At 47.5% G+C, this 21,229-nt stretch overlaps 1 protein-coding gene across 3 annotated transcripts in view; it reads left to right on the top strand.

Annotated features, from left to right (window-relative positions):
* Nucleotides 1-21,229, top strand: part of LOC122711934 — a 197,224-nt gene that overhangs the window by 112,768 nt on the left and 63,227 nt on the right. For all 3 annotated transcript variants that reach the window (XR_006346231.1, XM_043931130.1, XM_043931129.1), the window contains exon 2: nt 1,779-1,941. Coding sequence is in view for 2 of the 3 variants with exons in the window: in XM_043931130.1 (XP_043787065.1) it covers nt 1,779-1,941 (163 nt within the window). In the remaining variant the exon portion in view is untranslated. The remainder of the gene's footprint in view (nt 1-1,778; nt 1,942-21,229) is intronic.

Genomic DNA, 21,229 nt, shown 5'->3' with positions numbered 1-21,229 from the left:
AAGCGGGATCGGGAATAACCGATCCCCCGAGCGAGGCGAAAACCTTGGAATTCGGCAACGAACCTCGAGAGGGCAACGCGAAAAGATGGCCATTGGAGAGAATCCTCGATACAGGTCGCGGCTCCGCAAGGCAAAGAACCGACACTCCCCCCCGTTGTATTGTTATTATTATTATTATTATTATTATTATTATTATTATTATTATTATTATTATTCTCCGCGCGGTATAATGGAATCCGCCGTTTTCATCGAACGCGTATTCGGCCCCCTCCCACCCAATATTTTCCCCTTGGAAATAATATACGAGTCGGGCGGAAAAGGATTTCATCTCGAATTGGAAAGCTTCTTCTTTCGCGTCGCCACGAAACTCGGCCATTTATTATTATATTCGCCCGTTTGATCCCGACCCGAGTCGGGAAGAACGGGGTGAGATACACCTCCGTAATGAGGATACATTGTGCGTGGCACGAGATTCATCGGATTAAACGGATTGGGCGAATCCAATAGCGGCGGATTCAATGGACACCGGATTTGAAAGTGTCCGTTCGCGAGCTCGTTTACTCCCCGTTTCTCGCTCGGTAAAATGAACGAATTGCTCGTAAACGGTGGTGGTGGTTGCATGAACGGAAAGAATATCCCGCTTGGTTTTGATCCGTTTTACGAACGAACAATCGAACTTTGACGCGTTCCCCGATTGAACGCGTTTTATATATATATATATATATATAAGTTGTTTTTCGGTATCGTGTATTTGCTCGATAATCATGAACGTCGATTCTCGAATAGCTTTCCGATTGTGGAAATACAACAGCGCTTTGACTCGGAATCAATAGTTGCGGGCTATTCTCCGTCTCTTAAAAAAGAACCCCTACTATTCCCCCATACAATTCCTTAAAGCGACCACTATCCCCGGGAGAAAGAACGCCTTTTTCCCTTTTTTCCCCTGCCCCTCTAACGATTCCGCTTTTTCTTCGGACGCGGCCGGAATATTACTCGACGATGCGATTTTTCGGAGAGCTCGTGAAAAAGGCGCGATGGAATATATAAATATATATATAAATATATATTTTTATATTTTTGCGGGGGGGGGGGGGAATATGAATCGGGGTGGAAAATTATTAGCCGCGCGTGAATATATCCTTTCGGAGATGGCGCAATTTAAAACACGTACTGCCCTCTCTCCCCTCATCTCCTTCTCTCCTCGCCCCCTCCCCCGTGGCGAGAAGTACGGCTCTCTCGAAAAGTTTATTAAAACTACGGGTAGGATTTTCGACGGGAAGTTTCGACGGAACTTCGAGACACGTAGTTGGATGGAAAGTTGGAAAGTGGCCGCTTTAAGAATTCTCTTTCAACGTGGAGCGCGCGCAGATTTACCCCGTCGCGAAATTCATTACGCGTCAAAATTTCCCACGGACCCCTCGCCGAGAGCCACGTCGCTCGCAACTTTTTCCTTAATCGCCTTTCAAATATTCCGTTCCACGTCCAGCTTCTTTTCTCACACCGCGATTCTCGATGGTCGAGCGAATGTTAAACAATGGAAGATCTTTGAAAGATTTCCCTTCCCCGCTGCTTCCCCCCTCTTCCCTATTTTCCGTTTACTTCTACCTCCTTCTCCGATATTCGCTTGCGAATTAAACAACGTATTTTTTTTTTCCTTCTTTTCTTTTTCTTTTTACTCTCTCTTGTATGCTAACGAGTTTCGATCGACGAGTTACGAAGGCCGGTAACGAAGGAGTACCGTCGAGGAAATTTCAACGAGTGCAAACGTCTGATTTCAGTGAGGGAGGTTACGTTGTCCGAGCTCAGGGACTCGATAGCGAGGTTACGGGAAAGAGTGAAGCTAGTATGCCGAACGAGGGGCTCTCCGCCCCCCAGGGTGCACTGGCTCAAAGACGGTATACCGCTGCACCCTCGCAGAGGCCTCAGGATTCAACACAAACGGTGAGTCTGCTCTTTCTTCCACTTTGATTTTTGAACGAGAACCACCCCCTGCGAAACGAATCGTATGAAAGCTCGTGCGAAAGAACGAATGGCGTTCGTTCCTGTTCTTGTACCGTTTTACCAAAAAAAGTTTCACCAAAAGGGGGAAAAAAATAAAACATAAAATTCGACGAATTCTCGTAACGTCGAGAAAGAAAGAAAGAAAGAAAGAGATAACGCCGCGTTTCGCGTGCATCCGAAAAATCGTCACGGACTCGTTCTCGCGAGCCAGGCGAGAACTATACGTTCGAAGGGGGTTGCACGCGCGCAACTCGAGAGGATAACTCCGTGACGACACCGTCGCGAAAACAAACCTGCAAAGTTTCGCGAATTTTCGCGAATCGTTTATAAGCCTGGATAACGTATGCACGACAAACTCCCCCTCGTTCTCGGGGCTTATAATTCGCGATTAACGAAATTGTGTTTCGTGTTTGGCACCGATTTAGACCTATGCACCCTCCACCCTCGACCGCGGAACTTTCGCCGCTCGTTTTCTCGTCGTTCTTCATTCCAGGGGCCGCCACACCTCCCCCATCCTTCCCTTCGACTCGTCCAGCTACTAAATATCGCTGCCAAGAATATTACCCGCGTGTGACATCGATTTCCACCGCGCTGGTCGCGTGCCTCCGCCCGATCGATCGTAACGACATAATCGCCGTTATTACGCTCGATTTCTTTTATTACTACTGTCGTGGCCCGGAATCCCGCTGGCTGGGGGAAATAAAAGAGGTTGCCCTTTTAATCGTTTCGCTTGAACCGGGTCCAAAATTTTTATTCGCCTCCTTTCTTTCTTTCCTTCTTTCTTTCTTTCTTTCTTTTTTAGGGTTTCTTTTTAAGGGGAGAGGAAAGAGATGGAAGAATTAATGGATTCGTTCTGGATTAGTGGATAATGTATTTTTTTCGTAGATCGGTAGTTTTGTAAATATTCCGTCTCGTGGCACCGCGAGCCGTTGCCACGTCCCTGGGGGCCGTAATAATTTCAGACGGCCTTTCGGCCGGATTTACTATCCACGGAGGAACGATTATAGCGAGAGAGCAGGCCGGCCCTCTTCTCTGATGACTCAACTGTTGGCAAGACTCTCTCGTTTCGCTGATGCCGTTGCTACTCTTTAAAGATGATGTATTCATGTGCTCACGCTCGGGATGCGCACGCGTATGCGTAAGACGTGGCCATATTGTAATCGAGACTTCCTTTTCTTTCTCTTTTCGAAAGTCAAACGTCTACGGTTTCAAAACTTTCCTTCATCCCTCTTTCTCTCCCCCGCCCCCCCTCTCTCTATATATATATATATATATATGCATTTCTCTGCTTGTTTTTCAAAGCTCTCTCTCTTGATAATAACGCGTAAACAACCGCGCCTCGTCGTCTTTCCACCACGACTACTGCCTCTCGCGATTCTCCCCTCCCCGGTAACCGCGCGATATTGTTAAACCGTTTGCCTTTGAGCTTTCGAAAACAGCGGAGGAAGCTCGCTTTTGAAGGGTGTTCCAAGCGAGAAGAAAGTGAATCGCGACATATTTTTGCTTTCGCTCTCGAACACGAGACGAGAGGATCCGCGTTTAATGGCAGTTTGCAATTAGTCGCTTTCCCCCGCGGGATGGGTATAAGTGGCCATTTGAACGATTATCGTCCTTTTTATTACGCGATTTTTAATGGATATCCCTAAGTAATTAGAAGAGATGGATTTTTCATATATGGCGCGCAAGCAATAAGAAGGATTCGACGCGTGGTCGAGGGAAAGAGATAAAAAAAGGAGACGAGGGGAGGAGGACGAAAAGGTGAAAGAGAGAGAGAGAGAGAGAGAGAGAGAGAGAGAGGGATGGGACGGCAAAATGGATGGGCAAAATTTTTGTTACAGAATTTTTCATGTCCACTGTTTTCATTCGTAATTAATTAATTGGCGCCAACACACGCGTGGAAGAGAGTAGTGGTAGTAATCGGATTGCCGGCCGAAAATTTGCGATGCGTCGGTTAACTCTTTCGCGACTAATAGGATAATAGGTTCTAAAAGTAACTTTTGCGAGGATCGTAAATTAATTATCAGCAAAACCGTTCGAAATTGAAAAACAAGAAAAAATTTGTTCGAAGCTTCTTTCTTTCTTTCTTTCTTTTCTCTTTGCTTTTTTTCTCTTTCGACTGGTAAAAAAAAGAAAAGAATAACCGAACGAAGAATAATTCATCATTGGTTGCCTCGAAAGAAGAATCGATCTCCCGCCCGTTCGATCGTATAAATTTACAAAGGAAACTCATTTCCCCCCGGAATGGAATTATTAGGAATCGCGGATCGATCCAATTTTATATCCCGTCGTCCATCGATATTTCGAGAGTTTTATTACCTCCCGCGAATTAATCAACAACTCGTCGCCCAAAGTTGCGCCCATTCGTTGTCTCCCTCCGATGTCTGATTCCGACACGATACGACAGGAAAGAAGGGAGGAAAATATGGGTGATGAGATTTCTATTCCGATTATATAGAATTTCATTATCCGTGTATCGATAAATATCAAATGGGCGTGTATAAACAAAATCATCCCGGTTGTAAATAAACGGGGTAAACAAATGAAGATAAAGATAAACATTAAAAAAAAAAAAAAAAAAAAAAAGAAAAAAAGATAAAAGCAAACACGTCGGCTGAATAGACAACAAACGTGGAGGAGGGAAAAAAGGAGAGGGGGGGAAAAAAAAGCGCGGTATAAAAATGCTTTAATCGCTCGCAAACTTTTTCCACTTTTCCCTGCACGTACGGGTTTCGTACGATCGGTTATCGTTATAAAATCATGAAAGAAAAATCTCCCTACTTCCTAGGGATGAACTCTTCCACGTATTCCATCGTAATTTTCAATTACCGTCCACGGATCGTAGGAAGCAAGTTACATTCCGCTAGTCGTCGTAAAATCGAACGTGTCTCACCGCGTGCACGAGCCGCGTAAAATCGCCACATCGTCTCTTCTCCCACGATCGTGAGGATTTTTCGATCGGTGGATATCTTATCGAGTATCGAAGATGAGCTCGGGATCGGGATGCGAGCAGTATACTACACAATCTAGAATTCTAGATATTCTAGAGTCGTAAGAGACGCGAGGAGAGAGAGAGAGAGAGAGAGAGAGGTCCGCTTTAAGCCAAGAGAGGAATATTTCTATCGCGAATAATAGAATCTACCCTTCTCTCCCTTATTTTCGCCTTATTATCACGCTTCCCCTCGCTGCCGGGAGAGAAGAAATTTCACGACGATGCGAGGTACGTGTACGAGATATAGCTCGCACAAAGGGAGACATCCCTTAGATATTAAAGCAGATATTAATTTTCCAAGCGTTCTTCAATTAACTTGAAAGCGGTTCGAAATTCGATCGAATCGCGTCAATCGAATCAAGCAACGAATAAGATTCGTGAAAACCATGTTGTGTGCGCTCCACCATTCTCGCCCTCCTCTTATAATAAATTTCTAACTTTCTTCTCGGCTCGAAAAATATTCGATTTCTTCAATCGATCTCTTCGAGGGATCGAAGAAAGAGGCGCAACGCTCTCCATTCCGAATATTATCGAATGTTACGTGACCGTGGAAAAAAAGCGGCGAGTTAATTAATCGACGAATTAATCGAGCCGGGGAATCGACGATCGCCTCGTCGTCCATCCGGAAGACGAATAGGCTCGGTTGTTCCTTGTTCGAGTTTGATCAACGACGACGTTCGCGGCGAGTCGCGGGCAATTATTCCGAAATTATCACGTTCGTGCGTTACCGTGTTCCCCGGGCGTTTATTATCCGGCCGCCACTAGTTATCTCGCTAATTTGTCATCATAAGTAGCGAGAGGGTGAGCTGACAAAAGTGCACCGTCGCGTAAGGGCCCTTATCGAGAGTGCTTCCGCGCGACGTTCTTTGCGCTCCCTCGCCCGTAAATTAAACGGGTAAATGTTATAATTACGGCGCGGCGCGGCTTGCATCCAACGCTCGAACAACTGAAATCGCGGAATCCCGAACACCGTTCAACCCCGTGAATCTTCATTTATCTTCTTACCACCCCTGCAACCACCATCGCCACGTCTATCTCCGTGGAAGAGATTTCTCCCTCCAAGGATTTTTTCACCATTTTCATTTAAAAATTTTTACAATTTAATTTATACTCAACCGAGAGGTTTATCAGGAGAAGGAGGCGCGTGGAAGAAGGGGGGTAGTACGAGTTTCGAGACGTTGCGTCGGCGTGTATATCTCGGCTCGAAACGGAGGTCTTTCATTTACCTCATCGACAGGTGTATTGCTATCGAATTTCTATCGATCCGCCGAACACTGGACTGTGAGCGTTATCCGAACCCGGAGTGCGAGCTATTAGGTGATTGCAGGTTTGCAAAACGTGTCTCGAGACCCTTCGTGTATCGAGGGGCATCTACCCTTCGAGAGACGGCTTCCTTTGAAACGCACCCTATCGATGCCCCGTCTTGTCAAATTAATGGAATGGAAAAATTGATAAAAAGATCTCTCTCTCTCTCTCTCTCTCTTTCTTGTATTTGTGTATATATATATATTTCTTCTTCTTTTCGTCACGTACATTTTATATGGAATAGTAGAAAAGAATCAAAGATGGCGAACGAACTGTTACAACGCGAAGAATCATCGAAAGTTTGACGATCGCGTTAAAGGTACGTGGTGGAGTCATGGGAGGGTAATTGGGCGAGCATACGACGAACCATAAAGGCCAGCAGCCTTAAACGAGATTAGACCACGGAACGAGTCCGCGATCGTTGCTTTTACGACTCGTCCCGAGTTATTTTATCGTGCCGCGTCCTCGTCGCCGATTTCATTCACCGCCGGCTCGAACCATCCGCGCGGATATAAATCGCATTTATCCCAATCGATTCGATCCTGTTTATTTATCATTACTCGAGTCGATTTATCGAAACCGAAACGGTGCTTAAACCGAGGAGAGGGAGGGCGCGATTATCGGATAAAAACGAAAACGATTCTCCTCTGATCGAGGAAGAAACGAAATTTATGCGATATAATTCTAGAGAAAAAAAAAAAAAAAAAAAGGAAAAGAGAAAAGGAAGGCAAACCCCGGCCAAATATTGTAGTCGCGGGTAAATGGTTGTGTAACGGCCGCGCGTTTTCGTTCGAGGGGGCGTGCATGCTCGCTTTTCCACTCACAAATCTCCGGGACGGCCGTTGAACGTGCCTCTTACCTCCACCAAACGGAACCACCCCCTCCGGAAGGTCTTAACCCAGACGCGAGCGGCGCTTCGTTCCTCGTTACCGCTCGAAACCGCTCGTTCCTACCGATCCGCCTCTACGTGCTACCCGACCAGGAAAGATTGCCAGCAATAAAATGTTAATAGGTTAACGAGCGGCAACCGGATTCTCTCAGGGACTCTGCAAACGGAGCGCGTTATTGTACTCTGCAGGAACACACATACTCTCTCTCTCTCTCTCTCTCCTTCCTTCTGACTGATTCATCTTCCTCCCTCGTAAATCGGTTGCTAATGAAAATTAATAAATCAAGGGAAACCGCGCACAATGAATCGCTGAAATCCCGCCAGCGAATCACCAACCCCCTCTCCTCGCGGTGATCGAAATTATACACGAGGAAAATCTAGGCTAATTTACATGGAGCTTTAAGAAGGAGCGCGTGTCTTTTTTTTTTTTTTTTCCTGGTTCGTCAAAGGTGGGCGAGGATCAAAGCCGAGGATGATCGCATCGATCATTCAAAGGCCAAGCTTTTCGACAGCGGTGTGTTTCGTTCATATTTATCCGGTAACAAAGGGTGTGGGAGCACGGTTACAAAGGGAGAGAGGCGGAGAAAAGTCCCGTTTCGTGAATTTTACGTGTATGCGAATGAATAACCACGACGGGCGGGCCAATACTCGGCTAATACTAATTAATTTCGCGATCGTATCGATTATTCTTTTGTTGGAGCGGTTAGGTTAGGGAGAACGATATCGGAAAGCTGTTCCTTCTTTATTCCATCGATTCGATAGGATAGAATAGAACGTCGTGTCCCTGTTCGAAGGGAAAAAGTGGTACGTGAAACATATCTCTCTCTCTCTCTCTCTCTCGCGTCGGCTCGTGTGTCAATTACAAAAGGATGGAATTTCTCTGGTCGCCCTTTGTCGCCCTACGATCGCTTAAATTCCAATTGGATTAAACGAAATCGAAAATACTCTTTGGATACTCTTCAAACGGAACTCGTTGTTTTTTTTTTTTTTTTAACGGTTAATTCTCAGGCGAAGAGAAACACACTTCCGTCCAATTTCCCTTTTATATCCGATTCTCGGGGTTTCAGTTTCGAAACGGACCACCGTATTCTATTCGCCGAGACTCGTGGCGTTCGTATTTACGGCGCAAACAAACATCGACGCAAACGTTCTCTACTCGATAAACAAGAAAATGGAGATATTCATCTCCGTCTGGTTCGGCACGAATCGTTATTAAAAACGAATTCGTCGGAAACGAACGAATGGAAAAGAAAAAACAGCGTTTGATGATGATAAAATGTTCGAAAGATCGGGTCTGACCAAGCGCGGATCTCCTCCACTCGTTCGTTCCCCTCGTCATCGAGGGGGGGAGAAAGAAAAACTCGAAGAGAAATCTATCGATTTCTCGATTGTTTTAACCCTCCCCCTTTTATTATTTCCCCCGTAAAATAACGAGATCGTATCTTTGCCGACTAATTCTCCTCGCATCGGCCATCGTTAAGAAGAAGTTTCGCTCGAGTCACTTCTCTTCACTTCTCTTCTCTTCTTCACTTCTTAAGTGAAGGAGCGATAAATTCGCGAAGCGGCTGAAAAAGGATCAAAAATTGGCCGAAGAGTGGAGTGGCTGCCGGCGTCGCCTGTAAACAAAGCGGCAAAGTCAACAGGATTTTTAACAAGCAATTTAGAGTTGGCGCGGGTACCATTATACCAGAGGAGACGCGAGGATCTTTATGCCCGTCGCGCTTCGTTACAAACACTTTTCAACTCGGGAGGAGGGGAGAAGATCCTCGAGAGCGTGGCAATCATAAAGTTTATCCCACCTGGCGTCTCCTCTGCAAACAGTCTCCCTCCTCTCGATAGAGAAAAAAAAAGAAAAGAGAAGAAAAGGGAAGGGGGAAAGTACGCCCTTCTACGTTTGCGTACGTACGTGCGCGCGCCAATGCATCGATATAAAATATACGCTTTTTCCATCCCTGGGAAGTTTAGCCGGGATGAGCAACCGGCCGGATAAAAAATAGGATTCGTATCTCTCGCGAATCTTCCGTGCTCCGGTTGGGATTTTCAATTTCGATTAAAGTCTCTGGAATTAAATGGGATACCTGGAAGCTATCAACCGCCGTTTAAGCTCGCCAACTTTTATAATAATCGGGGGAAGGGAATCGAGGATCTGTGCGCACAGTTTTCAATTTTACAGCACGCGATCGCCGCATCCCCTTTCACACAGGGGAGAGGAAGAATCCGAGGGATGGAGAGCGCGTTTCCAGCTTTCCAGGCTTAAAAGCTCGGCCGTTCGAGCTCTCGGCTTTTCAACCAGTATCTCAGCTTCACGGTCCACGATTCCAGAAATGCATACGAATTGCGACGGCCCTGCGTGTATAATTTACGGGACGGAGACCGGACCAGCTCTCTGTCCAAAGATGGACGGAATTATTCGGGTGTGCGCCACCGCTTGTTCTTCGCCTCCTCCAAGAGTTGGGATTTCCATCGAAATACACGACGAAATACCGACCAACCTGGATCAGTATTTTCGAAAATACGTTTTCTCGACAGACGAAAGCGTGGCCAATTTTTACTGTCCTCGAATAATTTAATCTCTTCTCCTCCACTTCCGTTTTCATGATCATCGAAGGTCCATCCTCCTCCTCGGGGATGAAAAAAAGAAATAAACTTCGGGGGAATATTTCTCTCGCGATTTCTCTCTTTTCCCGTTATTTTTTAAGCGGCGGACAATAAAACAAACACTTCGCCCGTTTTCGAATGGTGAAGCGTTTATGGAGAAACGAGGGAGTGGAAAAACGGGGGCGACCAAACGAATATCGCGATTCGCTGAACCGCGTGCCAGCGGTTACTTTTAAAACCGAAACCCTTGGACCGTGCAAAATTCTTGCACACATTCCATTAAAAAAGGCCACAAGCGGCGCGCACCCGCATCCATGGAAATCGCTCCGCCTCTTTCGACATCGCGAGATCATCCCCTCGAGGGCGAACCTCCCTTCGCCGCGTTCCTCCCTCGAAATAATTAACCACGTGTTACGACCGTTCACGTGTCACGCTTATCAATATCTCATCTAACCGGAGCCGAACTAATGGAACGACAACGTACATATATATATATATATATAACGCGCTCTACATTATCGCTGCATTCTTACTATTAACACCGTTTCCGGACGACGTGCACATCCATGCACGAGCATACGTAATTAATACACACCGATTATCCCCGTTCATCCTCGTACCTCGTCGCGGGATCGCTTCCAATACACCTGTTTCTCCGAATACATATTTGATGTAAGCGCATCCGTAACGTACGTACTGATACGGAGATGAGGAGAATTTCGTTCCATAAGATGAATTCTCGCAGGTTTGATCGAACCGAAAGAGGCGGATCGCGTATTCCGCCAATTTCGCGCGAGATAAAAGGGACTCTCTCTCTCTCTCTCTCTCTATCTCTATTTCCATCTATCTATCTGTCTCGCTTTTCTCTGTCCCGCGACGAACGACAGGTAAGGTTCAAACGAGGGATACGAGAAGAAAAAAGTAGAAAAAAGTTAAGTAACAAGCGCGATGATTAATCTTCTCAAATTATTATTTTCAAATTCAATTTCGAAATCAACAGGCGGTGAATTAATCAAAGACGTAATTAATGTTATAGCGATTAAAAAGGGTGGAAATTTTTGATGGAGATCGAAACGTCTTCGAAGAAACTGCGCGTTGGAGGAACGAAAGGAAGCCTTGGGGAATTTTTGCAAAATGGAGAAAGGGATGGATAGATAGAGAGAGAGAGAGAGAGAAGAAGGGTGGAGGCATCATTCGCAGTAGGCGAGAATAGCTTGGGAGAAATCCGGGAAATCCTATCTACCCGGTGCTGTTAGTTATTAATTTAACAATGGAGGAGCGCGGAGAGAAGTTGAAATTCGCGATGAATACGAAAGGCGCTGCGGGGGAGGGGGGCCGGCTGAGATTAATATATCTCGATCGCTTAAGTATTAACGCGAGAGACGGACTTGCCGGCGTTATTTCGGATTATTTGCGCGTGTAAATTCGAGGCTTCCCCCTTCCCAACCCTGTTCCACCACTCGTACCTACCCGCGTGGAAACTCGTTACATTGTTAACGGACAGCCGGTCGTCGACGAGTTTCCTCCCGATCCGGAGAAACTCGCCCCGAGAACTTTCCAGTCTCGTCCCGAATCCGCTTCGAGAATCTTGGAGCAAGAGCCTCGATGATCGCGATCGATCGCTCGTGAAATTCACTCTCCCTCTCCGTTCGACGACCGATATATATATATATATAAAATGTATGTGTGTGCAAAGGGATCGGGTCGGGGATCCAGGCATAGTTTCATCCCCTTTGAAGTTGGAGAACGGGGTATAGGTATCGCGAAAGGAAGGGGTTGATTTAAGGAATTTGCCGGAAGGAAGAGAGCAGCCGGGTCACCAAGTTTCTTCTCGAAATTCCACCCCACGGTGGAAGCCGGCTTGATTCGCGTTGGTTCCATTCGTGGAAAAAAATTCTTCTCCCAAGGGGGGAGGGGTGGTACTTTAAGGGGTGGTCACCTTTCGGCTTCTCGGTCAGCGACAACGGCGGCAGCAGGGGATTACTGCGGCTGAAAAAGCATGGAACAATCGCGCGTGCGGGAGAACGGAAAAGGAAAGGGGGAAGGAAAAAGTACCGCAACCGGCAAACCGAAAAAAAGAAGGGAAAAAGAAGGGAACCGAACACCCTCCCTCCCTCCATCCCCTCACCTGCACCGGTGCCAGAAGGAACGAAATTAACGACTAAACGAGTAAGCAGCTCGCGCGTATCCACCGGATGAAACAAACGTACTTTCCTGAAGGGATAACTGTGACCGACCGACAAGCTTCTGCTACAACTTTCGTCTCGTGTCCTGGACCACTGCCAAATGCGATTAAGTCGCCGCTCTCTTCCTTTCGAGGGGCGGTGGGAGGGAGAAAAAGGTAGGAGGAGGGGAGAGAAGAAGGTGGAGACGGTGGTTGACGGAAAGAAGAGGGTCGTGAGAGATACCTGAGAGACAGATACATCCGCAAGGTGTTTCTTCTACGAGCCCATCCCACCCCTTCCCTCCCCTTTCGGCCCTTCTCGCCCCTTGTCACGATTGCGACGCCGGTTGGACGTTGTCCAATCGCACAGGCATCATCGGCCAGTTCACGAAATCCTCCACGTGGAAAACGAGGTTCGACTCGGGAACGCGACGAGGGTAAAAGACGAAGAGGGATCGGAAAGGGGTGGAGGGCAAAATCAACTGGCGATTTTCCACGGTTGATCCGCAACGGGGAGAGAGAATGGGAGGGTGGGGGGTTAACTTACTGCGGTACCATCCGGCGAAAGAAATCAAATATTTATAGATTCCTTGGAGGGGAAAATGTATCGAGGGCTGACCGACCGATCGTTCGAGCGTGGCCGAAAACGAGCCGATGCTTCAAAGCCTACAACTAGGCCTCGTGGAAAACGAGGGCGAATATATATATATATATATATAGGGCAATTAACCCTTCGCATCCTAGGAATATTTATGAAAGAGCGTCTGGAAACTTTCATCCCCTTTCGTTCCCCCTAAAACGGAGACTTACGGTTTTTCTTCCAGTTTGCTCCACCAATCGTCGAATCTCCCATTTGAGAAGAGGAGACTTTGAAATTACGGCATGAAAACCAGCCAATCGTCCTCTCAACGGTATTACCAGTTCACGAGAAAGTAACGAGGCGGAAACAAAAGCGGAGGGGAGAGAGAGAAACTGGTACGATCTCATTACCAGAGGGAATATACAATCCGCTCTTTGGCAATTAGTAACGATTAATTAAGAATGTTCGTACCGTTCCGCTCGCACAGCTTGTTTCCTTTAAAGATCCCCGGCGTTCATAATGGAACCTGTGCGAAATTTCGGCGGTAGAGCGGCGGGCGTGGGGCGGGAACGGGGGGAGGGAGAGACCGTGCGACTAGAGAGGGTCGAATAGGTCGGCGCCTTTGTGCACGCCAAATTAATAATTAATTAAAATTGATGGGCATCCGTGACCAAAATGGTGGCTCGCCGCCACCGCTATCGTTGTCTCGCGAAAACATCGCCGACTTTCGTTTCTTTAACTTTTTTATCGATCGTTTCGTTACGTTGCGAGAAGAAGAACGAGAGACAACAGCGTGCAAACTTTCGATTCTCTCGTTCGTCGGCGATTCGAATCGATGATATCGTTAATCTGCCTGGCAGTGAAACGAAACTTCATCTGGGGGGGGGGGATAATAATAAATGAAAAAAAAAAAAGAAAAATAATCGGGTGGGCGTCGAATTCGTCGCGCGAGATCTGGGGAAAAATCGATTGTTGCGGGGAGAGGGCACGATCTTGCACGGTGGAGAAAATCGAGGCAGACGAGATTCGAGAGTCGCGAATCGAATTACCGGGCCGTCGACCGACTGCGACGCGTTAGTTTATAATTTAACAATTTTAACGGGGCAGCGCGGTGGAGAACGATGAGCGTGGACCATGATTACGAGCGTGGTGCTTCGTTATATCCTGCTCTACGCTCGCCTTTCGGCCCACCGTCGGCTCGACAACTTGTAATTTTCATCCCTCTAACGAATTTCTATTCTTTCGCGATTCAAAATTCGTATTGAATAAATGGGAATGCGTTTAGAGATTCCATCTCGAAAGTAACTTTTTTTTATCCTATCCGGGAGCACCGATAGAGAGGGATAATATTAGTTACATCCGTACTGCGAGACATCTTTGATTGAAAAGTTAGATATTTAAGAATTTATACGGAATACGGAATAAGAAAACGCGAAAGTTTTAATACGTTTTGCGATGTTTCGGAGATAATGAGATAAAAATCCTTTGTCGCTCCGTGTGTTTCCATCCCTTCGATCACGTTTATCAAACTTTGATCCTCGGATAAAAATCCATCCCAGCATCACGAGGGGAAGAAAAATTTCTCGCGACGAGAAATTCGAGTTCGATATTTTTCCTCGACCGGCGAGAATTTTTCTCCTCGAAGATTCTAATCCTCGGGAAGATGTCGGAACACAAAAGTGGGAGGGGATTTTGCAAATTGTGTCTCCGTTAAAGGGAGAAAGAAAGCATCCGTCGAGTCGCGGAAAAGGCGGACGAAGGCCGAAACGGACGGGGTGAAAGCCGCGAAGATATAAATTTACCACGGCCTAATGTTCTTACTCACGCATTTCTAAGCGATGTCTCGGTAACCGGCCGCACCCCCTGCCCTCAACCCGATCCTCCTCTGCCTCGTTTTTCGCGCGCGTGTCCGTATTTATTTAGATTCGCGACAAGGTCCAGCATCCCGGTCCTCCGTCGATGACTCACGCTCGGCTATGTTGGACGAGGAACGGCGAGGCGGAGACGCGGAGGGAAGGAAAACTGCGAGACACCGAGAAGAAATTCTGATCCGTGGAGAGAGAGAAAGAGAGAGAGAGAGAGAGAGAGAGAGAGACGCCGATTCCCCGCGTTTGCCAAAACGCCCTGCTTAGATTTAAATCGGTCCTGTTCGAACCTGTCTCTCTCTCTCTCTCTCTCTCTCTTTCTCTCGATCCTCCAGAAATACCTCGACGAATCGCGGATAAACTCTCGAAGGGAAAACTCTCTCCCTCCTTTGAAAACTTTTCGAAACTATTAAAAGATGCCGTAGAAAAGAAGAAAAAAGAAAAAGAAGGAAAGAAAGGAGGCTAAGAGAGGCTCCTTTTCGACAAGTTTTCCTCCAGGATCGAGTATTTTCCAAGGCGTTAAATAAACGGGCGAGGGAAATTCGTTTTCCTAAAATTATCCCGAATGGCCGGGAAAGGGAATGCGAAGGAGGTCGAGAGGACTCTTAACGTTTCAAAAGGCAACCGTTTTCGAAAAGATCGATCGAGAGAAGATCCGAGGCTCCACCGAACCGGTGGGATACAAAGCTGCTTTTGTCCCTCTTGGCAATTTTCAAGTGGGATTTTCCTTTCCTTCGCGCGACGTAACAACAATCTAACGCGTCTCGCGCGACCAAATTTCGATCGGATTAACGCGCGATGAGATGAACATCCTCCTCTATTTTTCATCCCCTCTCTGTCGAGCTCGACAAAAGAGCAATCTCTGGTAAAAGCGGAAATCACGGCTAAAGGTCGCGAAACTAAGTTTTTCGCGACGAGAGGTGAGAGACGTAGTCGAGGGAAGCCTTCCCCTCCCCTTTTTCACCCCCGTGCAAAGGAAACCGTTGGCCGGCGTTGGAGAGCGAGTTTGCGAAGTGGAAAGGTGGACGGGAGGGGAAGTAGTCGGAGCGTAGCGTCTGGAGAGGAGAGGAAACGATGGAAAGGAGGTGGGAAGACGCGAGCAAAGATGAAGAGCAACGCTAGGCGCTGAAGGTGGCTCTTGACGAATCGGGGCGTAACCCGCGATATATAGAGTTTTGCGGAGGAAGCGGCTCGATGGTTAAGGGAGATTAGGGGCGGATACCGGTGAAAAGCCCTCCAGAGGACTCGACCGTAGCCCACTTCATCCTTTCTTAAGAACTATACCAGATTCTTCTTTTCTTCACCCTCCTCCAAAACAGCCAGCCGCCGGACTTTCGAGCCAAGATCTTTCTTCCGATCTCTCTCTCTCTCTCTCTCTCTCTCTCTCTCTCCCCCATCCGAATCGAAATCGTTTGACCTTTTTCCAACGACCTTGCGTCTGAAACCTTCTCGATTCGATCGGATCGATTTCTAGAGGAAGGAGGATTTCTCACGATCTTTCGTTTTTCGATTCGACGGGAAACAATTAATTTTGAAGGAGAGATCGTATGTAGCGTGGAGCGTGATGATGATCAACGTGAGAAATGATATCGCGATTTATTTGCCGATCGAACGGAAGAGGCGAATGCTTTCCGTTGACAGAATCGAGATCGGGATAATGGAACGAATACGGAACGGGTGAAAGGGTGGAAAGTTAATAGGGAAGGAGGGAAGGGGTATAAAACTTGCGTTTCCGCGGTGGAAATCCTCTCCCCTTGAAAGAGCGTTATGGGTATTGCCGATCGCGGACAGGGAAAACGGAATCGAGTATTAAAGGGAATATAAACTCGCGTAAGCAAGCAAGAGACGAGACATGATCGAGAGTAACGGATATCGGAGTGGCGAGGAAAGCGAGCGAGCACGAAAGCGAGGCTGGCCAGGGGATGAGATTAAAATAAAACGAGCCACGTCTTTGCACCGCGCCGCCTTTATTTCTACGGTTTGTTTAACGCGCCGGATAAATCAGCGACCGCGACACCAGACTAAACTGTTTTACATAAACGACACCGCTCTATTCGTCTCTCGGTCACAATTTATTACGTCGTCGGGGGGGAGGGTGGGGGAGATATTATTATTTTCGATGTCCTATCTCTCGACGGTGAACCGAGAGAGAGAGAGAGAGAGAGAGAGAGAGAGAGAGAGAGAAAGAGAGAGAGAGAGAGAGGGGCTCTCTATCTATCCACGCTCGAGAAGAGGTGTTCGAGGTGGCGAGACGAAAAACTTGTGACGGAGGATGAGACATGGAGGGTGAGAAAAAGAGGGAAGGAAAAAGGGGACGGAATAGCAGGTTTTCTCTTTCTCTCTCTCTCTCTCTCTCTCTCTCTCTCTCTCTCTCTAGTTTTCGAGCCACGTTGCTCGCCCGATTCCCGGCTTCTTCGCTCCTTTCTGAATGGTGGCAGCAGTGGCATTGATGGGTCACACAGTATTTATAACCGGGCGAGCGTGCGAACGGCGCAGCTTTTGACTTAAGCGGAAGCACCGACGCTTCTCTGACATTTCGCCCGGGTCACGGGGACTTGCGCTTTCAACCGTGTGCCCGCGGACGGAAAAATGGCGGACGTCGTCGTAAATCCGACCCGTTTCCCGTATCTTCGTTCGAAAGAGGTGTCCGGGCAACGATTGCTCCAAACACCATTCCATAAATTTTCCCACCTCCGAGAGAAGGAAGAAAGGTTGCTTCAAAGTGTATTCGTTGCGGATTTGCACGGAATAAAACGAGCGAAACGAGAGAAAAGCGGGGAATAAAATTTCACGCGATATTTGGACATCTCTCGAAGCTGCAAATGTTTCGATCAACTGCGGACGAGCGCGTGCAACTAACGACGAGTGGAACTTCGGTGGAAAGTATTTCTTCGGAAGGAAATACTTTGAAAGTTGGTCGAGACCAGCCGAGAGTTTCCCTCCACCGTTCAAGAGGATTCAGGATATTACTTGGGTCTTCCTCCGATCGTAGATGTTCCCTCGATCACTGAAACTCGGCGGAATTACGGGATCGTTAACGCGCGCCGCCCGTTTCGCGTTAATGTTCCCCGCTGGATTAAAATTACAACTAACGATAGGAGGTTGAGCGTGGAATCGAGTCGGCTCGAGTTACTTTTACGAGTTTCTGCTCGCCTGCAACGCGGTGTTACGGAGGAAAGAGATCGGAGACCACCCCTTTGTCGCCAGCGTTGTACGCGTTGATTTCCTCGTCGGAAAGCAATAACGAACCTCTTCTTTTTTTTTTTTTTTGACACCATACAATTTTTATAACGCGATTCGAAACGATTCGACGACAATCGAATTCGATATTCAATCGAGAAATAAAAAAAAAGTAACGATTTAATTTCGACGTAATTTCGAATATTACGTTTCACTGCTTCGCTCTCGAATAACACGTCCTCCTCGTTCGACGTTCTAAACAAGAAAGACTCGTCGTTACTTGCGATAATAATAACAACAACGAGTTCTAGGAAATGACAATGGATCGCTTTCTCGCGCGAGATTCGACCAATATATTTCGAATATATGTATATAACGAATACACTTTGAGCTTTCCTTCCAGAAAAGCTTGGTCGATGAGCGAACCGTGAAAACGCGCTCGAGCCGACAGAGCGCTACGGCACTGAGCTGTCCCGGCTAAAATTAGAAAGCACGGTTCGAAGTCTGGTCGGGGACTACCGAGAAGCGTCGCGTTGTCTGGCCATCGTTATTCGTATCTCGGTAACGTAACCGATTCGTTAAATCAACCGGCGACTGACTTCCAGACGACACGTATAATAGTAATTCGATACCCCGTCTCGAATCGAAACAACGCAGAGATCGAAACTCGAGTGAGTGGTCGCCGCCGCCGATACCAATACCAACCACTTCGAAAGTCGTGCCGAACGATCGAAAGGAATTCGCATCGAGCATAAGTCAGACGCGCGCTCCGTTCCACGCGCCCCCGCTTCCCTCCGCCACTTCGATAATTCCAAGCCGACACCAAAACGCGTCTCCCCTCCCCCTCCCTTCCGGAATTCCTAACCCTCTTTGCCGCTTCCTCCTCTTTTCCCGGATCTTTCTCCACGCTGTTCTCCGACCGATGCGTTTCGCCCGAGGCGATCGCAAAAAGCTCGTCGATTCTTAGCTACGCTGCGATCCTTGTCCTCGTTGAATCGAGCGGGAAGAGGGATGGAGAGAAAGAGAAAAAGAGGGACGATAATAGAAATGGGAGAGCCGTCTTATCGACCGTCCTTGAAACGTTGTTCGTGTCGACGTCCACGATACAGTCGTTCCTCGTGGACGTGGAATTTTGGTGGAGAGAGAGAGAGAGAGAGAGAGAGAGAGAGAGAGAAGGGGAGGGATGACGCGCGTGATCGAATAAAGACGAAAAAGCGACAGGAGACGGAAAAGAGAGCAGGCCGAATGGCCTCGAACGGAGGCAGAGAGGCGGTAGAGTGGCGGCGAGCCACCCGCCTCCCAAAAGAAAACCATTAACCGTTTCCACGGGATGGAAGAAAAACAGAGGGGGCACCGCAACAGGGGAGAGCGAAGAAACTCCCCCGCTTTCCCCTCCCCTCCCCCGCGTGTATCTCCTTTTCACGACACGCCGTTTCCATTACGAGGCTGATAGCCGTTCGCAGCGACGCCAGCCATTAGGAAGCCCATTCTGCCACCGTTGGTCAATCGGATCAACCGTATTCGCAGCCTTCTCTTTCGATTCCTCTCTGAAACGCGAGAAATAATCCAACGTTCTTCCGATCTTCGGTGTCGAATAATCGAACACCCGCAACGTGGAATCGCGTTACAACAAACGCTCGTCGTTACTTGGCGTAAATTCTCGGGATATATCGTTCGTAAATCTCTCCGCCCCCCTTTTTCCCGCTCTCGAATGATCGAAGGAGGAGAGATAAGGGAGAAAAAGCGTGGAGAGCGCGGGTAAAATCCCAGGGTACGCGCCATTTTTATTCGCGAGCAGGATTATTTTTCCTCGCAAATTTCTCTCCTCCTCCTCCTCCTCCTCTTCTCCTTACCCCCTTTTTTCCTCGCGATATCTGCTTACATTCCTCGGGCCACGAGCACGGGTTACGAAGAAAAGAGAAGAAAAGAAAAAAGAAGGGGGAGAAGAAACGGAGGAGGCGAATTAATCCGGCGCGGTGCACATATGTGATCGCAGCTCGAGAAATTGTCGATTGAAGATTATTCGTAAAATTAATCCGGAATGGGTACAACACTCCCCGTTTCCTTTTGGGAAATATCATACGTACTAATTGACTTTAAAACGCTTTTGAAACTATCAGTTTCCGCTTCCGGGTAATTAAACACCGGCTCACCCACCGTTCTCGTTTCCAATTGTGATCCTGCGAAACTATGAGGGGGAGGGGGAGGGACGAGTCGAGTCGAAATTAAAAGCCCAACTAGCGAGCGCCGCGCAATAATTATCTCTGACGGCGGGCAGTGGAAATAAGCTTGCACTTGGAAAACGTACGTGGACGTGTAATTCGTATTAATCGCGAGACGGGATGGATATTTGATAACGCGGGACAGGACGATTTAAATCCCCCGTATGGAATATTAATAAAACCGACGAAAGGTGCACCGACGGTCGCAGAAATAGATCTCCGTGTAATAATTTGAAGATGCGCTGCCTCGAAGGGACCTCTCCTGATTTCGTCCCGAATTACCCGCTTCAACCGTGAATTTTCCAAGTTAACGAAAGTATATGCATATCTGCATAGCGTGTTCCATATACGTTCTTCTTGGACGGTGAAAGAAAAAAAAGAAAAAAAGTAGAGCGAGGCAATTCTTTGGTTCATCCACTTTTCGGTGGTTCCACGACGGGTTTTGTCTCGAGGCAACGTGTAGAACGTGGGTTGAACGATGATTGGACGAGCGTTATTGCGTTGAGAAAGATTTATGGAGCGGTGGGTGAATTGGATCTCGCTCGTTACGCGATCAACGGGGAAAATATGATGGGAAAAAGTGTCGGGCGAAGGATTTCGTAGCACGCGGTTGATACGTGCAACGTTTGATACTTTACAAAGTAGGGGAAGCGATACAGCGATTATTGTAAGTCCAGCTTGAGCCGCGTTACGTTACAGGAAACGTTAAAGGAAAGTTACATTTTTATCAATCTCGTCGTACTCATTTAACGAGGATTGCATTCACTTACGATCGATCGTAAAATCCATTCTCAAGGCTGTTGAGTTACCGCCTAATTTTACCACGGAGTATGTAAATGTGTAAATACGCTTTTTTCCTTCCTTTCCGCCGGAAGTGCTCTTCATTTCCGACGTATCGACGAGTACGTCATCGGATTCTTTCTCTAACTATAAGTAAGTAACTTATCTCTCTTCGACTCTAAAATATCTCTTAAAGTTGATTAAAAGAGCGCTTTAAATGCGAAGAGAAACGACGCGGATCTCTGGACCCAACGCGTCCAAACCCGCATCCTCTCTTCTCGCGACGAATCGATTTGACGGGTCGATCGATTAAAAAAGAAAAGGGAAGAGAAGAGAAGAAAAGAGAAGTCGTCGGCGGATCGATTCCGTTTCCACGATTCTCGGTTGAAAAGGTTCTCGCGGAGGGTTGCGGGCGGGGAGGAGGATCGGCAGGCTAACCGGCCGCAAAAACGTAACGAGATGAAAGGAGAGCGCGAAAGACGGGCCGGAGTCATGAACGAGGTGGAATACATAAATAGAAATCTCGGTTTATCTCTCTCCGGCTCTCTTTCATCCGTCCGACCCCTCTCCTCCTCCATATATTTCTCGCTCCTTCGCTCTCCTTCCTTCCCTCGGTCGGGCTTCCAACACTCCTGGAACCTTCTTCTTCTTCTTCT

Source organism: Apis laboriosa, unplaced genomic scaffold (genome assembly GCF_014066325.1).
Source record: "Apis laboriosa isolate Shangri-la unplaced genomic scaffold, ASM1406632v1 scaffold18_cov149, whole genome shotgun sequence".
NCBI classification, from domain to species: domain Eukaryota; kingdom Metazoa; phylum Arthropoda; class Insecta; order Hymenoptera; family Apidae; genus Apis; species Apis laboriosa.
The sequence above is the reverse complement of the archived record's forward strand: the minus strand, read 5'-3'. Positions and strand labels throughout refer to the sequence as shown.